The following is a 26,394-nucleotide window of genomic DNA, read 5'->3' as shown; positions in this document are numbered from 1 at the left end:
GGCTCCAGTCTTAAAACCTGGAAGACTCTAAACTTTGTTGTTTTTGCACCAGAACCTTTTAAAAATAACCTGTTTAGTCAGTCACTGATTTGGATTGGAATAAATTGACCTCCCATGATAAAGTAATGAACCTCTGTACTATTTTGGGCCAGGATGTGTCATTTAGATCCCATATTAAGAAGTTTCTAGTGATTTCTTTTTGCATCTCTGAAATATTACAAACATGGTATCCAGCAGTGAATGTGATAATCTAATCCAAGCATCTGTTCCTTCAGGGCTGGACTCCACAAAGAGCAGCTAAGGGCTGATCAAAAATGCTGCAGCTACTGTTATGATGGAAGTGAAAAAGACTGATCATAATTCTACTATTTTATCTTCCCTTTATTGGCTCCCTATTAATCCAGATTATGATCTCAAATTCTCACATATAAAGTCCCTAATAATCAGCTCCATCAGAGATCTAACTGGTCCAGGTGTTCCTACCAGAACCCCTCGGTACCAGCCTGCTGGTTCCTAGAGGTTCCAGGTGTATAATGGGAGGCAGATGCTTTAGTCTCAGCGACACCCTGGATACTTTCAAGACTAGGATTAAAACCTTCCTGTCTGATGAAGCTGATGGACTGGCTGAGGTTTTCCTGATCTGTCTCTGCAGTTAAGCTGCTGGGGACAAACTGACCACTGACTCTGCCACTTTCTCCTACTACTCCCCAGTTATCTGCATTTACTGGAGGTGTGCCGATCGATCGGTCACCGATCATAATCGGGCCGATTTCCGTGAAAAAGTGCATGATCGGTGATCGGCGATCATTGGCTCTTGTTGCCGATACCGATCATCTCATTTCCAGCCTGCCTGTGCAGCTGGTCTCCTCTTTCCTTCACTCTGCGCAAACGCGCAGCAACAAATCCTAAGCGATGTGGAACTATAACGCACTGAGTGAAAGGGGAAGTTTGCGTGGGGTGAAGCAGGTCAAAATGCATCAACACAACGAAGCTAATATGGCATAAAAACAATGAGATACTTGACGGAGTTTGGCTACATCGAGGCTCACTGCAGTAAAAAGACATACGGAGGATCAGATAGCAGGTAAAGCAGCGCACAGCTACAAACACTCACCGGATTAGCATGACGGTCAGAAAGCTAAACAAATAACCCGCAAAATTATTTAAGTCTTCGAGCTGCGATGTCAGACGCTGGTTCTGCTCTCCTGTTGAACCGCTGCTACGCTACAGGTAGTAATATCTGACAGACGGAGCTTCGCTTCTGCTCCACCTGGTAGTGACTCTCACACCGAACCTGCTTAAAGCTGCAGCATCTTAACCTAAAAATACATTTTACAAACGTATTAAAACTTTCGCTGTCCTAACATGAGACAGATAATCTCTAAAAAAATAATCCATCTCCTCCCTGTTCTGCATAATTACTCCGCTCAGTCAGAAACAGCCAATCAGAGCTAGCAGTAATCAGCTAGCCGCCATGCTAACAGGAAGGATTCATTCAGTAACTCTGGATTGTTTATTGTAATGGATCCTGTTTTTGCCTTTGAATGTTAAGTTTTATACTTGAACTTCTTGGCAATGTTGAGAGGTTTTATTTTGGCTCTTTGCATTATTTAGCCTCTTCAGAGCCTTCATATGTTATCAGTCTGTTAAAGGTAGTATATCAATAGCAGTACAATTTGCACAATGCCTGTTTTGTTTAGTTTTCTTCTTGGAAAAAGTTATTAAAAACAAGTTTTTTTCTAAATTAAGGTGAATTCATGGTTCCTTTTTCCACATAATGTAACCGGTAGTGCTTATGATTAAAAATAAATAAATAATAATTATGTGATCGGTATATCGGCCCTCATGGGTGATTGGTATTGGTATCGGCAGGAAAAAACCTGATCGGCACACCTCTAGCATTTACTGTTGTTAGAACTTCCTGTTCTGACCAAATCAGAACCAATCGGCCCAGGTTTCTCTAACAGCAGGTTCAGGATTGTTCAAATCTCCAACCAGTTTTAGGAGTTAGGGTTCTGAAGCTTTGGATCTAACTGGCTCCACCTCCTGACCTTCAGAAAGAAACAGCAGATTGGAGTCAGATCCCTTATCAGAACCTTAGAGGTCCAATAGAACTTCTGCTTTAGTCGTGTTACGAACTGCAGGTGTTCATGATGACAAAGCCTGCCTGGTGCAACATCTGCACCACGCAGATGTTGCACGCAGGTTGGTTAGATGCTTCCAGTTTGCTAATGTTGGGTTCTCCTTGTGAGTCCAAATGGGTTGAGGTTAACTTGAGTTCAGGACAGGGTAAACCAGGTCACAGGGACCTTAAACCAGATGAGTTTACAGGAGAGCTGAGGGTGCAGCAGTGTAAAGCAGGAGGTTTGATGCAGTTCAGAGCTGCATGCTGGATGCTGTACCTCATCAGCTGACAGGTACTGAAAGCTAAAGGAAGCCTGTAAGGACAAAACACACCAACAAGACAGAAGACATTAGAGACAACAGGTGAGGAGAACATGCAACAGAGAACAGATACGAAACATTCAGGGTTTAACCTGCAGCTGCATCTAAATCTGAAAGGTGTCTGCAGGCTGCATTCATCACTTGCTTCAGCTCAGGAAGTGACATCACCGCTACTGCTTCCTGTTGCCCATTACTGCCCCACCCCCCACCCATGACCCCAAATGACCCCAAACTAACTACTCATTTGGAAATGTAAGTTCAGTAATAGAATGTCAGGAACCATTAGCTGCTAGAAGACCAGAATAATTTTCTGCAGTGAGAGTAGTTTCACCATGTTGATTGATTGATTGATTGATTGATGTTCAGAGAGAGAGGCTGTTGATGATCCCAAGAGACAAACATGGAGCTGCTTGGACAAGATATTTAGAGGAAGCTAAGTGAGGCTTTTAAACCTTAAGCATGGTAGTGGCAGCATCACGCTGTGTGGCTGCATTGCACAACCTGGATGAAGTAAAGCTGAACCACCTGCAGGTTCCAGCAGATGGTCCAGCAAACATCTCAACTAGCTTTAATGGCAGAATCAGGCCCTAACCTTTGACCTCAACTCGGTCAGAAATGCATGTACTATGATTAGAAGCTGGTGCTACTGGAAACCAACCAGCTTATGTGAACTGTCCCAGTTCAGAGCAGCCGAGCTCAGATATCAGTCAGAAGCTGGTTGATGGTTTGTTTGAGGTGCAACTTACTCATAAACATCTAGTCAAATATTAGTAGAGGTGTATGTATACTTGTGACCCTATGTGAATCAGAGACAAACCAAACAATCTGATTCCACTGTGCGAACAGAAGCGGCCCGATTATGGGCTCTTTGCACCTCAGCTTCCGCGTTCGGGGTAAAGCGGCTCAATTGTTTCCGATCCAATACAAATATCATTTACATTAGGTGCTGCAGGGCTTGGCCAAGGTTTGTACATCGATCCGAAGCCCCAACAAGTCAGCTGGAGAAAGGTTTTAAGATGTTCTCCTCGTTATGCATTTAGTGATACGAAGATGAGTTTTACTTAAACTTTGTGGCTAACATTAACGTTAGCTTATGCTAGTAGGCAATATTCTCGGACATTGTTCTTGTAAAATGTGCTATTTAAGTATCTAAACATTCTAATGGACAATGTATTTATCTTATTTTCAAGTATATTATGTGTGTTTATTGTCGTTAGTGTCAGAGACTAACGGGGAGGTTCCGGTTCGGGCTTTTAGCTTCCGAAGCCTGACGAAGCTCAACAAGCGTCGTAGCTTGACAGTAGCGCAGCTCTGGTGTCAGAGATCTGGTTCAGCTGTTCAGGTTCAAAGTTGCTGCTTTTAGAAAAATATGACCGCGTTGCTTCATGTCTCCGTGCTATTTCGTTTTATTACCTTTGCATGTTTCTTGTTCAGAGCTCAGATAGGACGGTGTTTACAGCAGGATGTTCAGGCGGATCAGTTGCTCGGCTGTCTGGCTCTGGTCTGCTCTCTCGTTCCCATAAACTCTTTCAGGCTGAATACAGAAGTGATTCCATGGAAATAACTCAGGGAGGCTCCTTTATTTACCATCCGTATCCCCGGTAGTTTTAGGCTGATCCGGAGTGAAGTGAAGGCTGCAAACTTTGCTGTGCGGCGTTAGCTGGTAGCGACAGATATTTACAAGCCATCTTCTTAATTCAGGATCGCTTGGAAATTAACGAAAACTTAAAAGCCCATTATATTAGGAAGACAACAATGTTAATAGTATTGTTTTTTTGCATCTGAAATACGACTTAGTCTTTTCTACCAGTCATGGTAACTCAAAGCGGAAAACAGTGAGCCGCATTAGCTCCTGGAGATGTGACGTCAACGCCTTAGGTGCAAAGAGCCCATTCACTAATGTCTCACATAATGTCTCACAACCAACGACGTTTAAACCGACCAATCAGAGCGAAGCAACACAGAGACACGGTGACTGGCGGCGTTGCCATGGGAACCGATCCAGGTTAAATCCTGTTGATCTTTTTTCATCAAGTCCAACGGTCAGAGCAGAACCTCCTGGTTTACACACCGAACCTGAAGGGGTCAGTGTGTGTGTGTGTGTGTGTGTGTAGACGTAAATCCCGTGGGGGGCGGCCCCCCAATCTTGGAAGAGTCTAGAATGGACCTTACCAAAGGGACGAGTTTCATTGGCTAATGCCCATTTCACGTCACAGCGCAGCTACCACGTGCGTGACCGTCTCACAAACACAAGCTACAGTAGTAAAAACATGCTAATGTACATTGTGGACTAGCAGACCAGAATGTACACAATCAAAGTTTTTGCGACAGAACTCAAATAAGAACGGTTCTCCACTGTCAGTGGGGAATCTGTACAGGTGATGTCAGGTATCCTGATCGTATTTGTGGAACTAAAATTCACAGATTTCCCAAGTCTGATACGGAATGCCTTGCTTGGATCAAAGCTTGTGCACGACCGCATTTGCAGCTCAACCGTCGTAACATCAATAAAAACAAAGGAGTGTGTGCTGGTGAAAGTATTATTACTTTGCTTTCTTTGTGTTTAGTGAATGGGGATATTTTGAGTGGCCCTGCCAGACTGGCGACCTGTCCAGGGTGACCCCGCCTCTCGCCCGGAACGTTAGCTAGATATAGGCACCAGCACCTCCCGATCCCTTTTGAATTTTGAAGCTTGAAATATTGTAAAGTCTTAAGGAGGCCTATAATGTGTGAACAATGACCCCCAAGTCTGAAAAAAGTCAATAATAAACACATTCATTATGAAAACCTTTTAGCTAAGTACAGCATAACGGCAGTACCGATACAACTTCTACACCCTGAAAGCCTGTCTGTTACACAGTCTTACGTTAGCTTATGCAGTGTGTACCGTATCTGACATACATTAAAGATTTTATTTTACCTGAAAAGGCTTTTTACTAAACTGTAATCGTGTTAGCCACGCTAGCATCGAGCACCGAGTATCAGGCCTAGGCACACAAACATTTGCCAACAGAAATCACTGATTTCAAAAGTAACCCTCAAAACCATGAATGCCGACTTACCCAGCCTTGCAAGAACAACAGGCATCAGTGATCTTGTCCACAGTATATTTATGCTGAGGGTGTGAGGATCTGCTGTTTTCCTCATCCACCGGTAGCATTTAGCTGCAACGCGCTCAATGTTGGAGGCATCCCGTGGCTCAAACATCTTGATGTCGTCCAAAAAAGATGACATGAACTTGTTGGTTCCCCTGTCCATTGTCGTGGCTGATATTTTTTGAAAATCCGGCAGAAATGCTACACTAATCGACTCAGAAATACTTTGTAGAGAGTCAGTTGAAATGAAAGACGCCATGTTTACACATAGAAACTAAGCTCCGCGGCTTTGTTTGTGAGACATGCAGCCACGTGGGATTTTAGGGGGCGTTTCTGGGCGGAGCTTGTTAAGGTCCATGTACATTGTGGACTAGCAGACCGGCAGAAAGTTTTTGTGTCAGGACTCGATAAAGAATGGTTCTCCACTGTCAGTGGGGAATCTGTTCAGGCGATGTCAGGTATCCTGATCGTATTTGTGGAACTAAAATTCACAGATTTCCAAAATCTGAAACGGGATGCCTTGCTTGGATCAAAGATTGTGGACGACCGCATTTGCAGCTCAACCGTTGGATCAATAAGAACAAATGAGTGTGTGCTGGTGTGAGTATTATTACTTTGCTTTCTTTGTGTTTAGTGAATGGGGATATTTTGAGTGATTGTTTATCCATTTGAGATTCTGCTTTACAGCTTCAGTAATAAAAACATCCATTATGAAAACCTTTTAGCTAAGTACAGCATAACGGCAGTACCGATACAACTTCCACACCTTGAAGCCTGTCTGTTACACAGTCTTACGTTAGCTGAACAGATCAATATGCAATGTGTACCGTTTCTGACATACATTAAAGATTTTATTTTACCTGAAAAGGCTTTTTATTAAACTGTAATCGTGTTAGCCACGCTAGCACCGAGTGTCAGGCCTAGGCACACTCAAACATTTGCCAACAGAAATCACTGATTTCAAAAGTAACCCTCAAAACCAGGAATGCCGACTTACACAGTCTTGCAAGAACAACAGGCATCAGTGATCTTGTCCACAGTATATTTATGCTGAGGGTGTGAGGATCTGCTGTTTTTCTCATCGACCGGTAGCTTTTCGTTGTGACGCACACAATATTGGAGGCATCGCGTGGCTCAAACACCTTTATGTCGTCCAAAACAACTTGTTGGTTCCCCTGTCCATTGTCGTGGCAGAAATGCTACACTAATCGACTAAGAAATACTCTGCAGAGAGTCAGTCGAAATGAAAGACGCCATGTTTACATAGACACTAAGCTCCGAGGCTTTGTTTGAGCCATGCAGCCGTGGGATTTTAGGGGGCGTTTCTGGGCGGAGCTTGGTAAGGTCCATTGTCCACCCCAAAGAAATAATGAAAGAAACGCTTGTATTTAAACAATATCAATATAAAAAAGGCAATAGAAACAAAGAACAAAGTAAATCTGCTATTCATCTAAGAAAAACATAAGAATTAATTTTTAGGTCCCCCCATCATTGTTAGAACAATGGTTCAGTCCAAAGAGTAGGAGGAGCAACAGCTGCCCTGCTGAGTGGCACAGACACCGCTAGAGCCGCTAAGGGAGGAGCTAGTTGTTAGCTGTTAGCTAGCTGTGGCTCTGCAGCACTAACAAAAAAACCTCCAGTAAGTAAATACCTAAAGCAAAAGACATGAAACATCTTTTATTTACTTTCACTGCTGATAGGAAGAAGCACATTGACAATAAACAGTTCGTTATTTAATTACTTTGGCTGAATGATGATAAACTGCCTCCTTATGTCTTGGAAATCAAAACTGGCTAAGCTGCTACATTGCTTTCATAGACTTGGCTCCTTTTTCTGTAGAAGGTAGACAATATTTCAGTTATATTTAGCTCTCTAACTCTTACTTTAATGAGAAGAGTTTGAAATTTGAGCGGCTGAGCGTTAGCATTAGCCGACAGTTCAGTATGGGAGCCGAGAGCAGAGGGGCGACTGCAGCTGGCAGTAAAACAAAATAAATTACGTCTTTATTTCTTACCATCTTCAACGTAGAGCCTTTAAAACCACAAAATAAAATCTGAATATTGTTCTAGAAAACTCTGGTGCTGACCTTTAAGTTTAAGTTATGATACTTACTAGATATTCAATTCCAACAGATTTATAGGTTCTCAGCCATCCAGGACATGAAAAACCCATCAAAAATATAAGTTTAAAGCAACTTAGGTTATAATTTAAATAACATATGACTTGTATTGAGAGCCACTGCAATAAATAAATTTTTATGAGGAATTTTATTAAGTGGAGTTACTTATTAAAACATTTTATTTAGAGCCTCAAGTTTTTGTAAAGGTGTAGCAGAGATTAGATCAGTGACTGAACCAAACTTGTATCTAAGCAACATTTGATTCTTAGTTTGACTCTGCGGGTCTCAGCAGGTTGTTTACTGAGAAAAACACTTTGGTTATTTATTGCTACTTACTAGTCATTTTTGGTGGTGCAGCTTGAACACAATAAAAACATAAAATTAAACCACATTTTACTGTAACTTTGCTGACCCTCCCCAAAATTGTTCTTAAAAAATGTCCCTGTTTATGGTCCCCGCAATAATGAAATGGGATTTACGCCTGTGTGTATGTGTGTGTGTGTGTGTGTGTTGCTGTGGCTGCTGACCAGCAGGGACATGAAGAACTTGTGCAGGTAGATGATCTGGATGCAGCCCAGACTCAAGGTGACCTTCCCGTCCACCTTTGACATGTCTCTGTATCCGTCTCCCTGCGTCGTCCCCGGAAACAAGGACAGCTTGAAGCTGAACACCTCCTCGCCTACGATGGACACTGCCTGTTGGATGGAAGAAGGTTACACCACTTCCTGTTGCTGCTTGCTGCAGCCTCAGCAGATGGCGTCCCGTCCCCGTGTCTTGCTGACCTTCCTGTGGACGGTCTTGGGGTTGGCGTCTGTCACCATGATGTCTCTGAGGCGGGCGAACACCTCCGTCTCCTTCGCCTGCATAAACACCGAGGCGTCGACACCTGAGAGGAGGCGACACGGCTTAGGTTAGATCAGTCCTTCAACAGGAAGTCAGCTGACAGGAAGTGATTCATACCCTGGACTCTGATGTCAGCAATGCTGCAACGGTCATCGCACACCTCAACATGGAAGCAGCCCAACATGGCAAAGAGCCTGAACCTGAAGATGCCGCCGCCATCTTTACTGCCTTTAGACTCTGCAGAGCAGCACACACACACGGAAGCTTAGTGGAAGAAGAAACTGTTAGAAAAAGCAGCAGTGGGAAAACCGAGGATCAGTGCTGTACAAACTTTTATTCCCAGTGATTTGTGGAAAAGATTAACTATAATGATTTTCTGGTTGATGAAACATTTGGGATTAAAGGAGAAGTTTTATGTTTTTAGTGCCAATTTATAGAGAAATCCAGTGAATATGTTACATTCAGCTGGTACAAAAATGCTACACATATTAAATATGACAAAACGAGTTTGACTTCCTCATTTAGCACCTTGTCTCTTTAAGAATCTCCTGCTCTTTCTGAAGCTCCGCCTCCAGGAAGTCATCCCAACATGGCTCCTCTATTAAGCCTTTCACGTTTTTACCAGCGTTGGTCTGAGCAGCAGCCCCTATGATGATCTCAGCAGCTGTTTGCTAATTGCTGCTGGCTAGTTTGAAGGAGCTGAGCGGGGGAGGAGCTGAGCCTCAAAGGCGGGGCTAGGTCCACCCAGGTGTTTTGTGTTCTCCCACAAGCCAGCGTACCTAACCCAGCATGTGTGGGTGTTGTACAAGAAGAAAGGTGTGTTTTCGTTCATCTTTGGTCAACTTTGGTTTTGGCGCTTTTGAAAGTTTGCAGTGAGCTCACACTCGCTGAGCTAGCGATGCGGCTTGGCGTGCCCTCCGTTGTGCTCAGGTGAAGGCGTCAGCTGCAAAGTGAGTTCAGAGAGCTGAGATAGGCAAGTCTCTGTAGCGGGGGTGGTATAGCTGGCAGAAACACAGGGCAAGCACTGATGACCTTTGACTTGTCCATGCTAACAGCTAATGTTCCATCTCTCCACAGAGGAATAATGTTGCTCAAACTAAACCATTATTTTAGACCTGCCTGGCATATGAATAGTTGAGGGTTTACCTGTGGGTGGAATGGACCTTAATATGAGTTTAATAGTAAAATAAACTGGTTGATGATATTATAGTTTATTGGGAGCCATCAGGTGATCCAGACTCACCTGTCCAACTCTGCTGTGTCTTCTGGACCTGCTTCTCAGCGTCCTGGTCCCGCGTGGTGCTGAGCCGTGGTGGCACGGCGCTGTTCAGATAGCTAATGGTCGCAAGCAGAGCCTTGGTGTGAAGCAGGAAGTCCAGAGAGGAAACTTCCACCTGGAACAGCAGAACCACCTGTAACACCTGGATAGCAACGGCACCTGCCTGGAAACCGTGAAGCACTAAAACCCACCTTCAGCGTCTGCTCCGTGTTGCTGAACATAGTCTGGAAACTGGGACCGTTGGGGTCGGCCTGCAGCGACACAAACAGAGCAGCTAGCCCCTCCCACTTAGCTGTTAGCCCCCACGAGCCCTTTGCTCCTCACACAGTAAATCAGCCCAAGCACACCTGAGGGTTGGTCAGCTCACCTTGATGAACTCCACCTTCAGCAGGTTGGAGTCCTGCTGCTGGGAGGAGTTGATGAGGTGGAGAGGACCGCTGCCCCCTGAAAGGTCAAACACCAGATTCAACCAACGCTGAGACAGTGAACCGCTTCACAAGAGCCCAGAGCCAAAGATCCGGTTCTGAACCCGGACTCTTCTGGGGCAGCAGGTGATGAAGACCCTGGAGTCTTCATCGCATTTAAAGTGATGAAGACTCCCAGCTGAGGAAGGTCAGCAGCTCCTCTGGATGCACAGCATCTCCAGACATTCAGGTGAGCCGAACGTGGAGGCGTGGCCAGCACGATCAGGACTTTAACTGAGCCATAGAGGGTGAGGTCAAAGGTCACACCCAGGTGTGTCAGACAACATCTGACTTTAGTGTTGGGAGAAGAGTTTTTCTGTCCAACAGGACCCAGAGCAGAACCGGGTCAGAACCTCCAGAACCAACAGCTTCATGATGTGAACCATAAACAGTTGTCTTGTTCCGAACCGGCCGCAGAAACAATCGGGTCGACCAAAACCAAGATCTCGTCTTTGTTCCAACTTTGCGTCATGAAACTGAGAAATTTTATTTTCTATGCTTTGATATTTCGGCTCCAACTTCACTTCAGGCAGAAAGGGCGAAAAGTTTTATTCAATGTCCTGAAAAAAATCTGAACTTTTATTGAACTTAGTCAGCAAGAACCAGAAGCAGCCAGAACCTGCCGCGTCAGCACGTAGCAGCTCAGCTCACCTGGAACATCACAGTAGTCGACGGCAACGCGCCGCAGGTATGCAGCGACGCTCTGATCGAAGCTTCGCAGTTTCCCTTCGGCTCCGAGCTGGGAGACATTGAAGGACAGAACCGTCTTCTCCTGGTCCTCCTGCCGGGTCAGCTCCAGCAGAACCTGAAGACATGAGGTCAGAGGTCACTCCACGCTGACCCCAGCAGCCACCTCAGCCCAACCACCCAGCAGCACCAGCTGACCTCTCTGAGCTCGAACTTGAAGTGAACGTTGATGAGTTCCTCCTCAGCCGACCGCTGGAGATCCGTCAGTTTCTCACCGCCGTCTTCTTCAGAGTCTGGAGGACAGACGGATGGCGAGGACAGATGGTGAGACAGCGTCCTGTCCGGGTCCAGAGTCGGAGCGAAGCAGCAGCTCACCTGTCTCGAAGGCGTCCAGGAAGGCGGGGCCGAGACTCTGAGCCAGAGGACGCATCGTCGCCAACGGCAACACCTGAGATGTTTCAATCAGAAGCTACTTCAGATATTTGTTCAGTTTTATGTCACATAAATGAACAAAATAAATGAAGTTATTCCTGTTTCCCTGAATGTTTTTTCTCATCTAAACTCTCCTCCAGTTTTCACGTTAGTTATTTTATAAATCACCGTTTCACAAACATCTGCAGTGAATGATGCAGTGGGTTAGGGATTGGACTAGGACAGCTGACCTTCTCGGTGGGGGTGGAAGGAGCAGAGCCGGCCGTGGGCAGCGGGACGCTCTCCACCAGCTCCATGACGTTCTGGATCTTCTGGTCTGAGATTCTGACATGCATCAGCGGCAGCTCGCCGGACACCTTGAACCTGCGCACAGGAAACGGCGTCAGCATTGCAGCAGGGCAGCGAGGCGGGGCCAGGGGTCTTACCTTGGCATGCGGACGTCCTTCTCCACCATGCACTTGGCCAGGTGTAGTGTGAGGTCCATGGGCTGCAGGATGTGCTGCGCCGAGGAACTCTGCAGCCGCGCCGTCTTCCAGGCCTCTCCTGAAAGCAGTTTGCTGCCTCAGATCATCTGCATCAACTGAATCTGAAGCTGACCTGCTGTGTGACCCCTGACCTGACTTGCTGTAGAGCAGCTGGACCTTCCTCAGCCCCACGTCGTACCGCTCATAGGCTCGATCCATGATCTCCTCCAGAGACGAGGGAGACGATGAACTCCGACTGCTCTGGTCCACGCTGTACAGCTGCAACACAACCTGAGTTAAACCGTTGCTCCGTCCCTCAGCAAGAATGGAGCGTTCAGTTTTGACCAAACAGCCCTGAACTCTGACTAAAGATGTTAAAAACTCAGGAAACATGGAGACATTTCAACAAATTCAAAGGCAAACGAAGCTGACCTGGAAGCTACCGAAGTCCACGATCAGCAGGTCTGACTCGCTGCTGTAGAAGCCGGACTTTGGTACGATCAGGTACGACGGCTTCAGGTCGATCTTCAGATCCAGGACCTTCCGTGTTTCAATGACGTGAGACAAACCTGCAAAGACCAGAACCAAGCAGAGACTGATGGTGGAGCCAGCTGCTCTGATCCAGCGTCTTGCTGCTGGTCTCACCTGCAGCGGTCTTCTCTTTGATCTCCTCCAGTTTGGACAGCGTGGCCGACGTCAGGACCTCCAGGTCCACGCCTTTCCCCGTCTTGAAGAACTCCACCATACTGTTGACAGTCACCTGGAGGATGCAGTGGAACATTTTAAGGTTACTATGGTTACTGAAGGTTACTAACGCATGTGGACAGTCTTGTTAAGCCTTTTCTCTGGCCTCTGTATTACAATAAAGTATTTCAATTGTTTCTTTGCTTGCACCTTGAATGTTCCATTTCCCTTATGAAAGAAGATGCATATGCTTGCAATCGGTTTTGCAACCAAGTAGATGACCAAAATCCCTATGAAGCTCTGGGCTTAGAGTCTTCCAACACTAAGAAACATTCAAATAAATACCGATTAAGATTATATCAATTCTTCCTCTGGTTCTCTGGTTTTTGAAACAGCTTTTCTTCACTTTGTTAAAGAAATTTCCACAACAAGGAGAAGCAGGCCAACATGGAGCGGACACACCGTGAAGAGCTGGCTCAGACTTGACCTTTCACCCTCAGAAGCCGCTCTCCTCCAGGTCCCTTCAATCTAAAGACCCAGAAGTGTTCTGCTAAAAGGCTCTGAACTGCCATAATTATATCCAATGGAAGTGAGACAGTTTGTTCTCTCGTCACACAGAAAGATTCCTTAACTGGCTGACTGGCCCAAGTCTGGCTTTGATTGGCTGAAATGAATCTTTTGAGGACTCCTTCCCCTGAAGCAGTCAGGTTCTGATGCCACTGAAGAGAAACTGGGTCACCCTGTTTGAATCCATTTTTTACAAATGCTTTACTGAGATTTTTAGTGGTCTTAATTTACCACTAGAGCCTCAAGCAGGAATCGAACCCAGGATAACCGGACTACAGCCCCGCCCAGCGCCCTGATGCTTTAACCGTCGCTTGGTTCTGAATGGACCGGAAAGCTGGGAAAGAGACCTCAGAGGGCTGGTGTTGGACTGTTTGTCCAGCCTACAGATGGCTGAGGCGGCAGAACCACAGAGCTGAGGCTCTATGGAAAGTGAAAACACTCTTCTGACCTACTGATGACCTTCCTCTGCTCCAGTTTTCCAACTCAGGAGTAAAAAGCTGACAAAACGATGGAGGTTCTGATTATGTGAACGTCTAGTATCAGAACCCAAAAACCAATAGCGAACCTGGCGAAGACGGAGAAATTCTGCACTGTCATAAATGTAACAGCTCTAATCAGAAAATATTCAAAGTATTTAGACCTTGCCCCAGCTTACCTCTCTGAGCTTCTTGACCCCTACATACCCCATCGGTCTCTCAGGGCAGATCAGCTGCTCCTGGAGGAACCGAGGTCCAGCAGGAAGCTCAGAGGGGACAGGGCTCCTCTGTCAGGGGCCCCATATGGACCGTCAGAGGGGCCCCTTCACTGTCCACTTTTAAAGCTCGTCTTAAAACCCATCGATTTTACTTGGCTTTCAACTCCAGCAGGATCCAGTTTTAAATTGTATGTTTGTTTTTAAACTGTAAGAGTTTTTATTTTATGCATTTTTTATTGTTATGTTGTGTTTTAATGTGCAGCACTTTGTATCAGCTGTGGTTGTTTTAAAGTGCTTTATAAATAAAGTTGCTATTCAGATCTAAATATTTGCCTCAGCAGCGCCACCAACACTAAAACATGCAAGAGAGGCTTTCTTTGCAGATGTCATAAACAAAACCATTAACAACGCTCCAGCTTTATTTGCTACTGTTGACAGGCTCACAAACCCTCCTATGACGTCACCACTTGAACTTCAATCTAATGCCTGCAATAAGTTTTCAGCTTCATCTCAGAGAAAATTCAAAAGATCAGAGGATTAATCTACACATCCACTCTAAAACCAGTACCAATGATGAGCCCAAGCAAAACAAATGCAGGAAAAATGACCCAATTCCAGCTACTTAATGATAAAACCCGAGAAGAAATGATAAGTCAGTGAAGCTCCAGTTCCGACCCTCACTTTTCTTTAAGAAAGTCCTGCCTGTCATTAATGATCTGATCCGAATAGTAACTCATCGCTCTCTTCAGGTGTTTTCCCTTGGAAACAGCAGCTATCAAACCACTGATAAAATCACTACTGCAGAACTACAGGCCGACCTCTGACCTCTGATTCATCAGCAAAGTTACTGAAAAAGCTTCAACAGTTAAATAACTTCCTAATGATAACCAGCCGCTTTGACTGCTTCCAGTCTGGTTTCCATGGTTACCACAGCACAGAGACTGGCCTAAGTGGCGCAAAAAATGGGTATGCAGCACATGCAACGCATAGGGGCGCTGCACCAGAGGGGGCGTCAAAAGCCCGTCTGGAGGGGTGGCGCCCCGATGATGCCTTCGCATACACTTCACGGCGTCCTAACGCTCCTTCACGAGTTTTACCTTTCACGTGTCTTCGTCTTGGGGGGGCGGTGACTGTATGTTTTCGCATCCACCTGAATAATATGTAGTTGCGCCCCTGACTGGCCTAGTCAAAGTGTTCAATGACATCCATATAAATACAGACTGTGGGAGAACCACAGTGCTCGTTCTGGTTCTGTTGGACCTCACTGTTGATCAGGACATTTTACTGAATCGACTGGAGAGTCGGGTCGGACTCTCCGGTTCAGAACTCAACTGGTTTGAATCTTACATAAAGAACAGAGATTTCTTTGTTTCAGTTGGAAACTTCTCATCGGAGAGGTCAAAGGTCACATGTGGGGAACCCCAAGGTTCAATCCTAGGACCCTCCTATTCAATATCTATATGCTCCCACTGGCTCAGGTTATAACAGGAAATAAGATCAGCTACCATAACTATGATGCACAGCTCTACAGTATGATGTCACCAGATGACCTTTGACCCCATCCAATCACTGAACAGATCCTGAGATCAGAGAAATGTGAGGATGAGACAAAACTTTGTCCACCTGAACAGAAACAAAACTGAAGTTATTATTTTTGTACCTAAAGAGGAGCGATCTAGAGTTATAGATCTACAATTACAAATCTAGAAATATAGATGTAGTTATAGATCTGGAGTTATAGATCTACAATTACAAATCTAGAAATATAGATGTAGTTATAGATCTGGAGTTATAGATCTACAATTACAAATCTAGAAATATAGATGTAGTTATAGATCTGGAGTTATAGATCTACAATTACAAATCTAGAAATATAGATGTAGTTATAGATCTGGAGTTATAGATCTACAATTACAAATCTAGAAATATAGATGTAGTTGTAGATCTAGAGTTATAGATCTACAATTACAAATCTAGAAATATAGATGTAGTTATAGATCTGGAGTTATAGATCTACAATTACAAATCTAGAAATATAGATGTAGTTATAGATCTGGAGTTATAGATCTACAATTACAAATCTAGAGATATAGATCTAGTTATAGATCTGGAGTTATAGATCTACAATTACAAATCTAGAGATATAGATCTAGTTCTACATCTACAGTTATAGATCTACAGTTACAGATCTAGAGTTCTAGATCTAGAGTTACAGATCTAGATATAGATCTAGTAACAAATATAGAGTTATAGTTCTAGAGCTCTAGACCTACAGTTCTAGATCTACAGATCTGGAGTTATAGATCTAGTAACAGATCTACAGTTATAGATCTACAGTTACAGATCTAGATATATAGATCTCATTACAGATCTCTAGTTATAGATCTAGAGTTACAGCTCTAAAGTTACAGATCTAGAGTTATAGTTCTGGAGTTATAGTACTGAAGTCATAGATCTAGAGGTATAGATTTAGAAATACAGATGTAGAGTTATAGATCTAGTGCAGTGGTTCTTAACCTTTTTTGAGGTACAGAACCCACCAGTTTCATATGCGCATTCACCAAACCCCCCCGACACAGAAAATAATTTGCGGTATTCTGATTTATTAATGTAAATCAATGTAAATTAGTTGTGTTACCACCCCCACGCCACTAGAGGCAGTACCAACCCCGAAAAGATGCGACTAAGGAGCAGATTTAGACTATAGAATTTGGTAAAAACGTTGAGCTTCACTGAAGTAATTAAAGACACGTTCAAATCCCTGCTGAGAGTGGAACTCCTTCCCGCAGCTCTGATTGGCTCAGCAATGTAACGTGATCCTCTGATTGGCTCAGCAATGTAACGTGATCCTCTGATTGGCTCAGCAATGTAACGTGATCCTCTGATTGGCTCAGCAATGTAACGTGATCCTCTGATTGGCTCAGCAATGTAACGTGATCCTCTGATTGGCTCAGCAATGTAACGTGATCCTCTGATTGGCTCAGCAATGTAACGTGATCCTCTGATTGGCTCAGCAATGTAACGTGATCCTCTGCAGCAAGTGATGGCAAAACGGGGTGTCATGACGACTTTACACAGGTGTGTCTTTACCTCTGCGGCAGAGGCTCCGCCGAACCACTGGGGTTCATCGAACCCAGGTTAAGAACCACTGATCTAGAGTTATAGATCTAGAGTTACAGATCTAGAGTTACAGATCTGGAGTTACAGATCTGGAGTTACAGATCTGGAGTTATAGTACTGGAGTTACAGATCTAGAGTTATAGTTCTAGAGTTGCAGATCTAGAGTCAATGCACAGCTTCAGTTATTACAACTAAAACCAGCGATCAGCCTGAAACCTGGAAGCAGTGATGACCTCTGACCTCTGACCTGAACCTTCAGAGCCACATAAAGACAGTCACAAAGTCGGCCTTCTACCACCTGAAGAATCTCCAGGATCAGAGGACTGATGTCTCAGATCAGAGAAACTCATCCAGGCGTTTATCTTCAGTCGCATTGATTCCTGCAGCAGCGTCTTCACAGGTCTGACCACCAAATCGATCCTCCAGCTGCAGCTGATCCAGAAGCTGCTGCTGCTGTTCTGACTAGAACCAGGAAGACGGAGACATAACACCAGATCTACAGTCCTACAGCTGTAGCTCCCTGTAGCTCAGAGAACAGACTGTAAAATCCTGTTAGTTTATAAATCACTGGACGGTTTAGCACCACAACCATTAAAGATCTGCTGTTGTTGTATCAACCTGCCAGACCCTCAGGTTCTGGTTCTGGTTCTGCTCTGCATCCCCAGAACCAGAACCAAACGAGGAGAAGCAGCATTCAGCTTCTATGCACCACAAATCTGGAACAAACGTCCAGAAAACTGTAAAACAGCTGAAACACTGAGCTCCTATAAGTCTTGACTAAAACCCTCCTGGTTAGAGCTGATTTGAAATGTGATCAATTACAAATTTAATGACGGCATCGACTTAATGTGATGATTTGATTGTTGATTCTATGCTGCGTGACTTTGTGCTTTTGTTTTGTTATGATGTAAAGCTCTTTGAAATGCCTTGCTGCTGAAATGTGCTATACAAATAAAATTTGGTTGAGTGACTGGTAAAAGTCAGAGGCCAGCTTACTGCATCGTAGATGATCTCCACTGGCTGGGAGTGGATCTTCAGCAGCTGGTCTCCAGAACTCTCCTCAGGGTTCAACTCAAACACCACGCTGAGCAGTGATGATGAAGAATTGCCCACGGAGGCGATGAGCGAGGGGACGGCGCCCCGCTGCTGCAGCCCTGTGACGTACCAGTGCTCCAGCGCCGCCTCCACCCTGCAAGAGGAAGCAGCTGGTGTGAGTCTGGCTGAGGCGGGCCAGAGGGTTCCAGAGGAAACGCTCCCACCTGACCGCCTGCGCTCCGGGTCTCTGGGATATCCTGGTGCTCAGGTTGACCATCTGGATGTTGAGGATCTCTGGGACGTCGCGCTGCTCTCTGATGGTCACTGACGTTCTGAGCAGCTGGAAGGTGATGATGGCACCGACGTACTGAAACACCGAAGGCCGGGTTACTGGGTCACCTTAGGACAACGTTTCACTTCATTAAGGTTCTGATCCCTGAGGATGAGGTCTGGGCTTTAACTTGGTTATTGTAACACCAATTCTCTTTCAACCATTCTGTTCTAGATCTGCTGCTGTGTTTGGATCCTGGTTCTGTTCAGGATGCAGTTTGGACCGAGCTTCAGCTGCTGGACAGATGGACTCAGACCAGACTCTAGAAAACCTTGATCCACTGTAGGGGTCCCGTCTGCTCAGAGACAGCCATCTCTCCTGAAACCACCATGCATCAGAGCATGAGGAGTCTCTGTTGACCTGATGTCTGGATTCCTCCATCACGGTCCAAGATTTCTAGTTTGTTCTCATCTGTCCAGAGGACATTGTCCCAGAAGTCTCGTCCTCCATCAAGAATCAGCTTTGTTAACCTCAATCCGACAACCATTTTCAATCTACCATTGAAGAAGACGCTTTCTCTTTCAACGCTGACACAGGGTTCCTCTGCCTGTCCTGTCATGAAAGTCAACATTTTTCAAACAGACTCTCTAGAGAGTCTCTACTTGTCAGAGTCTCTACCTGTTTGGGTAAAGCCAGGTTGTGCGAGCTGCCGCTGTAGCCAATAGCTGTGTAGAGTTTTTCCTTCTCCTCAGCCGTCATCAGCTGGTCCAGACCTGAAGCTGAAACAGAACTTGCCGGTTCAGAACCAAATCTTGTGTCTCTCCAGAAGGTCCAGATCAACTCTTACTCTCAGACTCCTTGTCCTCCTCCACCTCCTGCTCCTCCTTCTTAGTCTTCCTCCCAAACCAGCCGCTGAAAAAGCCTCCTCCTTGTTTCTGGCCTCCGGCTTTCTTCCCAGCCAGTTTCTGGCCCGACCGGATCACCTGCAGGAGCAGAACCATGAAATCAAGCCGGGCCTGTGAGAACACACATCATCACCTTCATTTGTACAAGATCACCTCCATCTGGGCTTGCTGACGGGCCAGAGTGATGTTGAACACGTCCAGGGTTTTCTCCAGATCCTGAAGCACAGCAGAGACCAGCTTCAATTAGTGTTTTTTATTTATTTTATTTATTACTTATTATTAGTTCAGCTTCCTTTTATCCATTGTAAGATTCAGCAGATCTAATTATTAATCATTTAATTTCAGACATAGTCATTTAGAACCATTTCATTTTTAATGGCTGCATTTCTTTTGAATATTGAGAAGAATTGCTGTAAAGTCAATGAATCAACGCAGGAGACTGTCGCCCCCTGCTGGGCCAAGAGAGGTGAATGCCCCAAGTCAATAACTTTCTTAGAACCTTTTTAAATTACTTTGAAAAAATAATCTGTTTCATAACTAGGATCCATTGGAATGGATGCTGGAGTGAATTGAAACGTTGCATTAAATTGTCATTATTTACAAAATCATGCAAAGTTGGCATTTTTAATGGACTTTTAATGCAACTTTTAGACATTATTTACCGAATGACATCATGACAACAGTCATAAACATTCATAAAGACTTCTTTATGTTTATGACAGCGTCATGTCAGTCTTATGCACACCCCTTCAAATAAAGTCTTACCAAAAACATTTATACAGAACATTTCAGGACGCGTTGACCAACATCTTGAGAAAAACATCTTGATTTATCCAATAAAAGACTGAAATGGAAAGAGATCATTTCATGTTTGAGAAATGAAATGAAATGAAATTTATTCGAACATGATACAAATATAAAAATAAAATAGTGCACAGTAACAAGAAGTGCATAAAAAAGAAGAGAAAATACAGGTTTTTTGTTTCAGTTAACATATCATGCTCAAAATGGGGTAGGAAGAAGTGAGAACTTATAAACTCCTAAAGAGGAGAAAGAAACTGAGTATGAGACGCTGGGATGGGCTTCCTGAAGGTCCGAACTCAAGTTTCCATTTCTGCTTCAGGAAACCCAATCAGCTGATCTCAACTCCACCAGTTCAGATGGGATGGATGAAGTTTCCTCACAAACATTTAACCCAATATCAGAGGGCTGCAGTGGATTCATAGACCAGAATCATCCATCCCATATCCAGGTGTTATGGGATGTTTGGTTGCTTAGCAATATGAGTCACATCGCTAAGCGTGGCTTATTGTTTCCTCACCTGGATCTGCTTCTCGGTGTCTGGCCCTGGCTTGTTCTGACTCAGCAGTTTGCTCTTGTAGGCAGCCTTGTAGACCTTCAGGCTCTCCCGGTGCTGCTGAATCTTGGACCAGGACCACATGTGGCTAAGGCGTCGGATGTGGACCTCCATGATGCTGTTGAAAGCATACCTCCACCTGAAGGTAGCAGGAGACCATAATGTAACTGGTCTGGTCCTGGTTTTATCTGGGTCTGAGCTAATGGAGCAGGACAGCAAACCGACCAGACTTTGACGTTCTTACTGACAGGAACATCAGGCCTGAACTTCCTGTAAGGGGCGCTCTTTGCCATTAGATCAATGGACTCCAGTACCTCCACCATGCTCAGGTACTGTGGAGGACAGACAGGTAAAGGTAGTCTCACCTGTTTCCACCTGATTTATCCAGCAGGATGTGTCTTGCCTCACCTGAGGTTTGGTCATCTCGATACTAATGTTCTGGACCTCCAGCTGCAGCTTCACCTTCGGAGACTTCAGCTCTGCCTCCGCATTCGGGTTGATGCATATTTTAGCCGAAGCGAAGATTGGCTTGAAGACTAGACGGAGAAGAAGAGTGACCAGCAGCTCTGACCGTCAGGGACTTGACAGATCCCCAAAAGATCCACAACATCTCATATAACAAGACATGTTCAGCTTTTCATCAACCCCACATGAAATGATGGTCACACTTTCATTCATCGTTATAAAGACTACGATCCTTATTTGATCTTATTTTAGTCTGTTTTCTGAATACGTAGTAAATTCTAAAACTGAATTAAAATCAGCTGAAAGAAAGAAGACCTATACACACGTGTTTGCATGGCTATCTTTGTGGGGACTTCCCATTGACTTCTGTTATGTCAAACTTTGTTTTATTTCAATCAAGCAATCAATTTCAGCTATAAAGCACCCTTCATGTTGGAGGCAGCTCACTGGAAACACATAATAAATGGTTTGAACCATCCAGGGTCACAGTCTGCAGGTGCAAAAACCAGAGTTGGGAAGTAAACTGAAACTGGTGGGATTCTCCCTTTTGCCCCCATCTTTGTAAGAGGGCCGGTGGATATTAAAAGCTTTTTCCTTTTCTTCACTTCCCTGGAGTAACCAGGGGAGTCATTGCTCTATTCTTTGCTTAGTTTCTTAATAAAATTATAATCAAAATGCATTTTGATTCGTTCTTGATTGACTCAGTGTTTCACCTTAAGTAAGACTAATTTATTTCCTTAACACTTCCATTCATTTCTACAACCTAACCCTAATAACCAAAACTCAATTCACACCTTAGTCCTAAATCTGACCCAACAGCTTAGTATCTCAGGAAAATGGTCCCCACAAGGTATCACACACACACACACACACACACACACACACACACACACACACACACACACACACACACACACACAAAGATTTGTGAAAGATTTCCACTCAGATGGAAACTCTGTGAGACTCAGATCTTCGTCATTTCCTGGACAATCTGGACTGCAGAGCAGCTAAAGCTGCAGGTCAATAGATTCAACCAGGGAGACATTTAAAAAATCCTGCTACCATCACAAACCCTTAGTTTAGGGTTCAAAGGTCATAAGGCCACCAGCTGACATCACAAAGAGTCAACATTTATTAATCAAAGATCTGAACTCACTGTCCTGATAGTGAGGCAGCTGCTGGTCTTTGCTGCTGATCTCTGACCTCAACTGGTCCTGCAAAGGAGAGCAGGATCAACCGGGGGGCAGGGAGGCTCTGAGTCCAATCATAAACAGAAATGAGCTTCATCAGATCAGCACAGATTTGGAGGAGTGGACTGACCACAATGTCCTGCCAAGAGCTCCGGTAGTACATGGGACTGTTGACGTTCCAGTAGGTGCAGAGACTCTCCAGACGGCCCAGCTGGGGACAGAGACACCGGGCAACAGGTAGGTATTAGTACACAGTGGTTCAGCAACAAGGCAGCTCAAAGTGCTTTACACCAAAAAAACATAATAACCAATTATGAAACAACAACTGTTATGTCCTTTGGGCACATTATAATTATTTTTCCTGATTGTTTTGTTTCTAGACTTTAGTCAAATGATTTTTTTCTGATTTTTAATATATTTTGGAGTTTGGATCATTTCTTATTTCGGAAATTAATTTGATTGCATTAAGCTAGGCCTGTTGGTCCACCTATAAATAGGCTGAATTACGACGAGTGTGTAGGTGCGTGCAGACCCGCACTTCCGCTCGCTCCACCGCCACCGGGGATGCGTTCTGCCGCTGCGCCACCAACACCAGAGGCTGTAGGCCACAGCTGACGTCTGCAGCCTGCCACGCGGTAGTTTTTGTTATCCCTCGTTTGCTTGTCCTGTTTTCGTTTCTTTCTTTTGCAGTAGGTTCTTTTTGCTTTAGTCCAGTACCAGTAGGGGCTTCGACGGCCCTGTATTGGGTCGGCCCCCTGCTGCACCGTTTTGTTCTTTGTGATCGGCTCACCAGGTCCAACTTTTGGGGTTTTGTGTTTTTCTTTTTTAGTTCACTGGGATTGAGGGTATTTAATACGGTGGCCGAAAGGTGCAAATGCGCAGCAAGAGAAAACATGCAAACAAAAGAAAAGACACGCGCACAAATTAAATGCGGCAAACAAAAAGCAAATAAAATGCAGCAAACAAAAAAGAAAACACCCCCGAATGAAATGCAGCAAACAAAAAGTGTTGAAAACGGAAGTGCTCCAGACCACTAGGGGGAGTCTAACAAAAAATAGCTGTGTCCGAATTCAGGCTCTGCATCCTTTAAAGCGGGTGTTCAGAAAAGCAGCAATGGCAACAAAACAATTTTTGCTGTATTACACTTAAAATTACACAAAATTATTTTTTACAATGTTTTTAGGCGAGAATGTAGATGTGTAGATCTGAAATATCTGCTCGGTTCATTAATAAATCACCTACTTCCAATATTGCTCCGACGTTTTCGGAGATGTCTTCTCCCGCTGCATTAACAGCCAGCTTCACTCGCAAGCTATCAGCTGGCCGGGCGCTCCATGTAGATATTAATAAAGTATTTAATTTATTCCTGAGCAAATGGGTTTGACTGATTAAAGTTAAGCCTTCAAACATAGTTTATTTAACTGTAATGTCTTACTACCTGAGATCTGGAGAGTATTTGAAAATGAATAATATCCCTTGTATACATTAAACATTTTAGAATCAGACAGATTTTCTTTTTACTATAGAACAACCTTTATTACAAAAGGTGAAGAATAATTACAGAAATAAAGAGTAAAAAACAACTGAGTCCGTTTTTTTTACTTCGCTGCTCTGTGCTTCACGTTGTCACGGTTGCTAAGCAACATAACGCCGAGATGGAGGCTAGGCAGCTAGCCGGAGGCTACAGCTTCTCTCTTCTGGTCGTCCATATTCGTGGCCTTCGAAGGACCCGTCTTCTGTAGATCGGGCCGTTTCTCACATAGACATAATAAAAGGACAGACGCCTAATGGACCGCTCTCGTCTTATCAATACATACTTAAGTATATAAACATAAATAAATAATCATTAATACTGAATAATATACATTAGGCTATGCATGATTATGCACACACACATATATATATATATATATATATATATATATATATATATATATATATATATATAATGTTTTCCAGCCTACGAGTTCTGGTTTAAGAGTGATTCAGCAGCTGAGATTGGGTCCAAAATCCGATACGAGATTCATCCGTGCTGTGCAGTGAATCTGTCTCTCCCTTCTTCCTCACGTCGTAGGAAACCTTCAAAACAAAAACGGGACATTTTCGAGTTATCTTACGTTGACAGAGTTAAATAATTAAATAATAGCCATTGTCATCTGTGTAAACTTTGCTGGTGAATGTTATGATTTTTATAATATTGTTTCATTTCTATAGTAGGCTCTTGTATCAGATAATCTAAATGTTGGAGAATGACTGAAACATTTTAAGATTTACGGAATCTCGGTTAGCTGTCAGAGCGGGGGCTGAACACCAAGCACTATAGCTAGCATTAGCTGGTATTTCGCCAGTGGACATAAATACAGTATAGTAATATTCTAATCACAAAAATACACAGTAATATGTCCATCTTACTTGCGAAAAGTCTGTCGAGCCCTCACGTCAGTAGTCCGTCGATCCGATCAACAATATTCCGCAGTGCTGAAGGCATCTTCTGCTGTTTTGGTTGAGCAAAGCAGGAGGGACGACCGCTCCAAGAGCGTATTTGCGCCGGAGCAGCCAATCGTGGGGGGGGGGGGTGTACTCTTTTATTATGTCTATGCTTCGAAGGATCAGTTTCTCAGGGCCCTTGAAAGGATGCAGAGCCTGAATTCGGACACAGCTATTTTTTGTTAGACTCCCCCTAGTGGTCTGGAGCACTTCCGTTTTCAACACTTTTTGTTTGCTGCATTTCATTCGGGGGTGTTTTCTTTTTTGTTTGCTGCATTTTATTTGCTTTTTGTTTGCCGCATTTAATTTGTGCGCGTGTCTTTTCTTTTGTTTGCATGTTTTCTCTTTTGCTGCGCATTTGCACCTGTCGGCCACCGTAATTTAATTATCGTTTCTTTCTTCACAGAAAATCAAAGCAGCTGAACCAAAAGAAAATTCCAAGATTTTAAAATTTTTTAAATAAAAGAATATTTGAACCTTCACTCTTGCACCCGTTTCTTCAAATATGTTGTGCCCTTTTGGACGTAACAACAAATATTGCATTTTGACAAATGCCATCATCAATCATGATTGATCCAAGGAAACACTCAGGCGCAATGTGATGACAGTTTAATGAGACGGCAGTACGAGTTACAAAGCACAGAAAACAGGAACATGAGGAATGCAACAATCAGGCAGTGACTGACTGACAGTAAGCAGCTGCAATGCTGGTGAGTTGATTACTGGATGGAGAACCAAAGTTACTGCTGTAACTACGGTTCTATGAATCCCAGATGACCGCCAGAGTGCTTCGTCCCTCTGAATCCTTGCTTCTCGCAAGAACGTTGAGGGATTGAATGCCGAATGTTATGTGACTATATAGAGTCACCTGGGCCCCGGCAGGTCACTGGTGACTTTGTTGTCATTAGTACTTGACCTGCTCATGCGCAAGAATGATCACTCAGTGCTTGAAGCACCACCTCTGGCGGTCAATAGGGATGAAATAGAACTGGAGGCTTATTGGTAATGGGATGCAGCTCAGAGATCAGACCACAAAGGTCAACTAAGGAGGGAAAGAGAGAATGGCACAAGGAAAAGGACAGGGGAGAAATAAAACTGAAGCAAATAACTAAACACAGGGTGTAAAAGGGACAACAGCAAAGGCTGAACAAATCATAAAAGGAATGAACTATATCAAGGAGATATGATAGCTGCAAAACAAATCCAAAACTCACATAGAATAAACTAGGCTGGGAAGAAAGAATGGAAATGACAAATCTGAAGTCTACAACTGCACAGGATATGACATCATCAAAATCCTTGTCAAATGTGTTGCTCAATGTTCCATTTACTACAAATCAAAGCAGCTCTAACAGCTGATTTTAGTCTGGATTTAAAGGAACTCAGTGTTTTGGCTGTTGTGCAGTTTTCTAGAAGTTTGTCCAGATTGGTGTTCAAAAAAGTTGAATGCTGTGTTTCCATGTTTGGATGCAGAGCAGAACCAGAACCAGAACCTGAACCAGAACCTGAGAGGTCTGAAGGTTGATCCAGCAGCAGCAGATCTTTAATGAAAACATGAGTTTCTCTGGTCTGAGACTTTAATCCTCTGGTCCTAGAAATGCTCTGCAGCTGCTAGAAGGCCCACTTTGGAACCGGCTTTATGTGGCTCTGGAGGGTCAGGTCAGAGGTCAGAGGTCAGCCTGATCTCTAGTTTACAGCTGGAACAACTGAAGCCGACTCTAGATCTATAGCTCTAGAGCACATGTGTCAAACTCAAGGCCCGCGGGCCACATGTGGCCCGCCTCAGCATTT

The 26,394-nt window shown here is 44.2% G+C and overlaps 1 protein-coding gene across 4 annotated transcripts in view; it reads right to left on the bottom strand.

Annotated features, from left to right (window-relative positions):
• The window catches only part of vps13c (vacuolar protein sorting 13 homolog C), an 88,103-nt gene that overhangs the window by 40,154 nt on the left and 21,555 nt on the right, over nucleotides 1-26,394 (bottom strand). For all 4 annotated transcript variants that reach the window (XM_088003234.1, XM_088003235.1, XM_088003232.1 and 1 more), the window contains 24 exons: nucleotides 22,247-22,327; nucleotides 22,083-22,140; nucleotides 20,870-20,997; nucleotides 20,687-20,793; nucleotides 20,426-20,600; nucleotides 19,258-19,320; nucleotides 19,047-19,182; nucleotides 18,878-18,978; nucleotides 18,153-18,295; nucleotides 17,890-18,082; nucleotides 12,474-12,588; nucleotides 12,261-12,397; nucleotides 11,981-12,107; nucleotides 11,790-11,907; nucleotides 11,595-11,727; nucleotides 11,308-11,380; nucleotides 11,131-11,225; nucleotides 10,897-11,050; nucleotides 10,149-10,225; nucleotides 9,973-10,032; nucleotides 9,746-9,896; nucleotides 8,620-8,739; nucleotides 8,442-8,545; nucleotides 8,187-8,354 (listed from right to left, as the gene is read on the bottom strand). In XM_088003234.1, coding sequence (XP_087859360.1) covers nucleotides 8,187-8,354; nucleotides 8,442-8,545; nucleotides 8,620-8,739; nucleotides 9,746-9,896; nucleotides 9,973-10,032; nucleotides 10,149-10,225; nucleotides 10,897-11,050; nucleotides 11,131-11,225; nucleotides 11,308-11,380; nucleotides 11,595-11,727; nucleotides 11,790-11,907; nucleotides 11,981-12,107; nucleotides 12,261-12,397; nucleotides 12,474-12,588; nucleotides 17,890-18,082; nucleotides 18,153-18,295; nucleotides 18,878-18,978; nucleotides 19,047-19,182; nucleotides 19,258-19,320; nucleotides 20,426-20,600; nucleotides 20,687-20,793; nucleotides 20,870-20,997; nucleotides 22,083-22,140; nucleotides 22,247-22,327 — 2,817 coding nt within the window. The remainder of the gene's footprint in view (nucleotides 1-8,186; nucleotides 8,355-8,441; nucleotides 8,546-8,619; nucleotides 8,740-9,745; nucleotides 9,897-9,972; nucleotides 10,033-10,148; nucleotides 10,226-10,896; nucleotides 11,051-11,130; nucleotides 11,226-11,307; nucleotides 11,381-11,594; nucleotides 11,728-11,789; nucleotides 11,908-11,980; nucleotides 12,108-12,260; nucleotides 12,398-12,473; nucleotides 12,589-17,889; nucleotides 18,083-18,152; nucleotides 18,296-18,877; nucleotides 18,979-19,046; nucleotides 19,183-19,257; nucleotides 19,321-20,425; nucleotides 20,601-20,686; nucleotides 20,794-20,869; nucleotides 20,998-22,082; nucleotides 22,141-22,246; nucleotides 22,328-26,394) is intronic.

The sequence above is a fragment of the Poecilia mexicana genome, unplaced genomic scaffold (genome assembly GCF_051168715.1).
Source record: "Poecilia mexicana isolate PSO_F unplaced genomic scaffold, ASM5116871v1 scaffold_23, whole genome shotgun sequence".
Lineage (NCBI taxonomy): Eukaryota > Metazoa > Chordata > Actinopteri > Cyprinodontiformes > Poeciliidae > Poecilia > Poecilia mexicana.
This window is presented reverse-complemented; position numbering and strand designations above follow the sequence as displayed.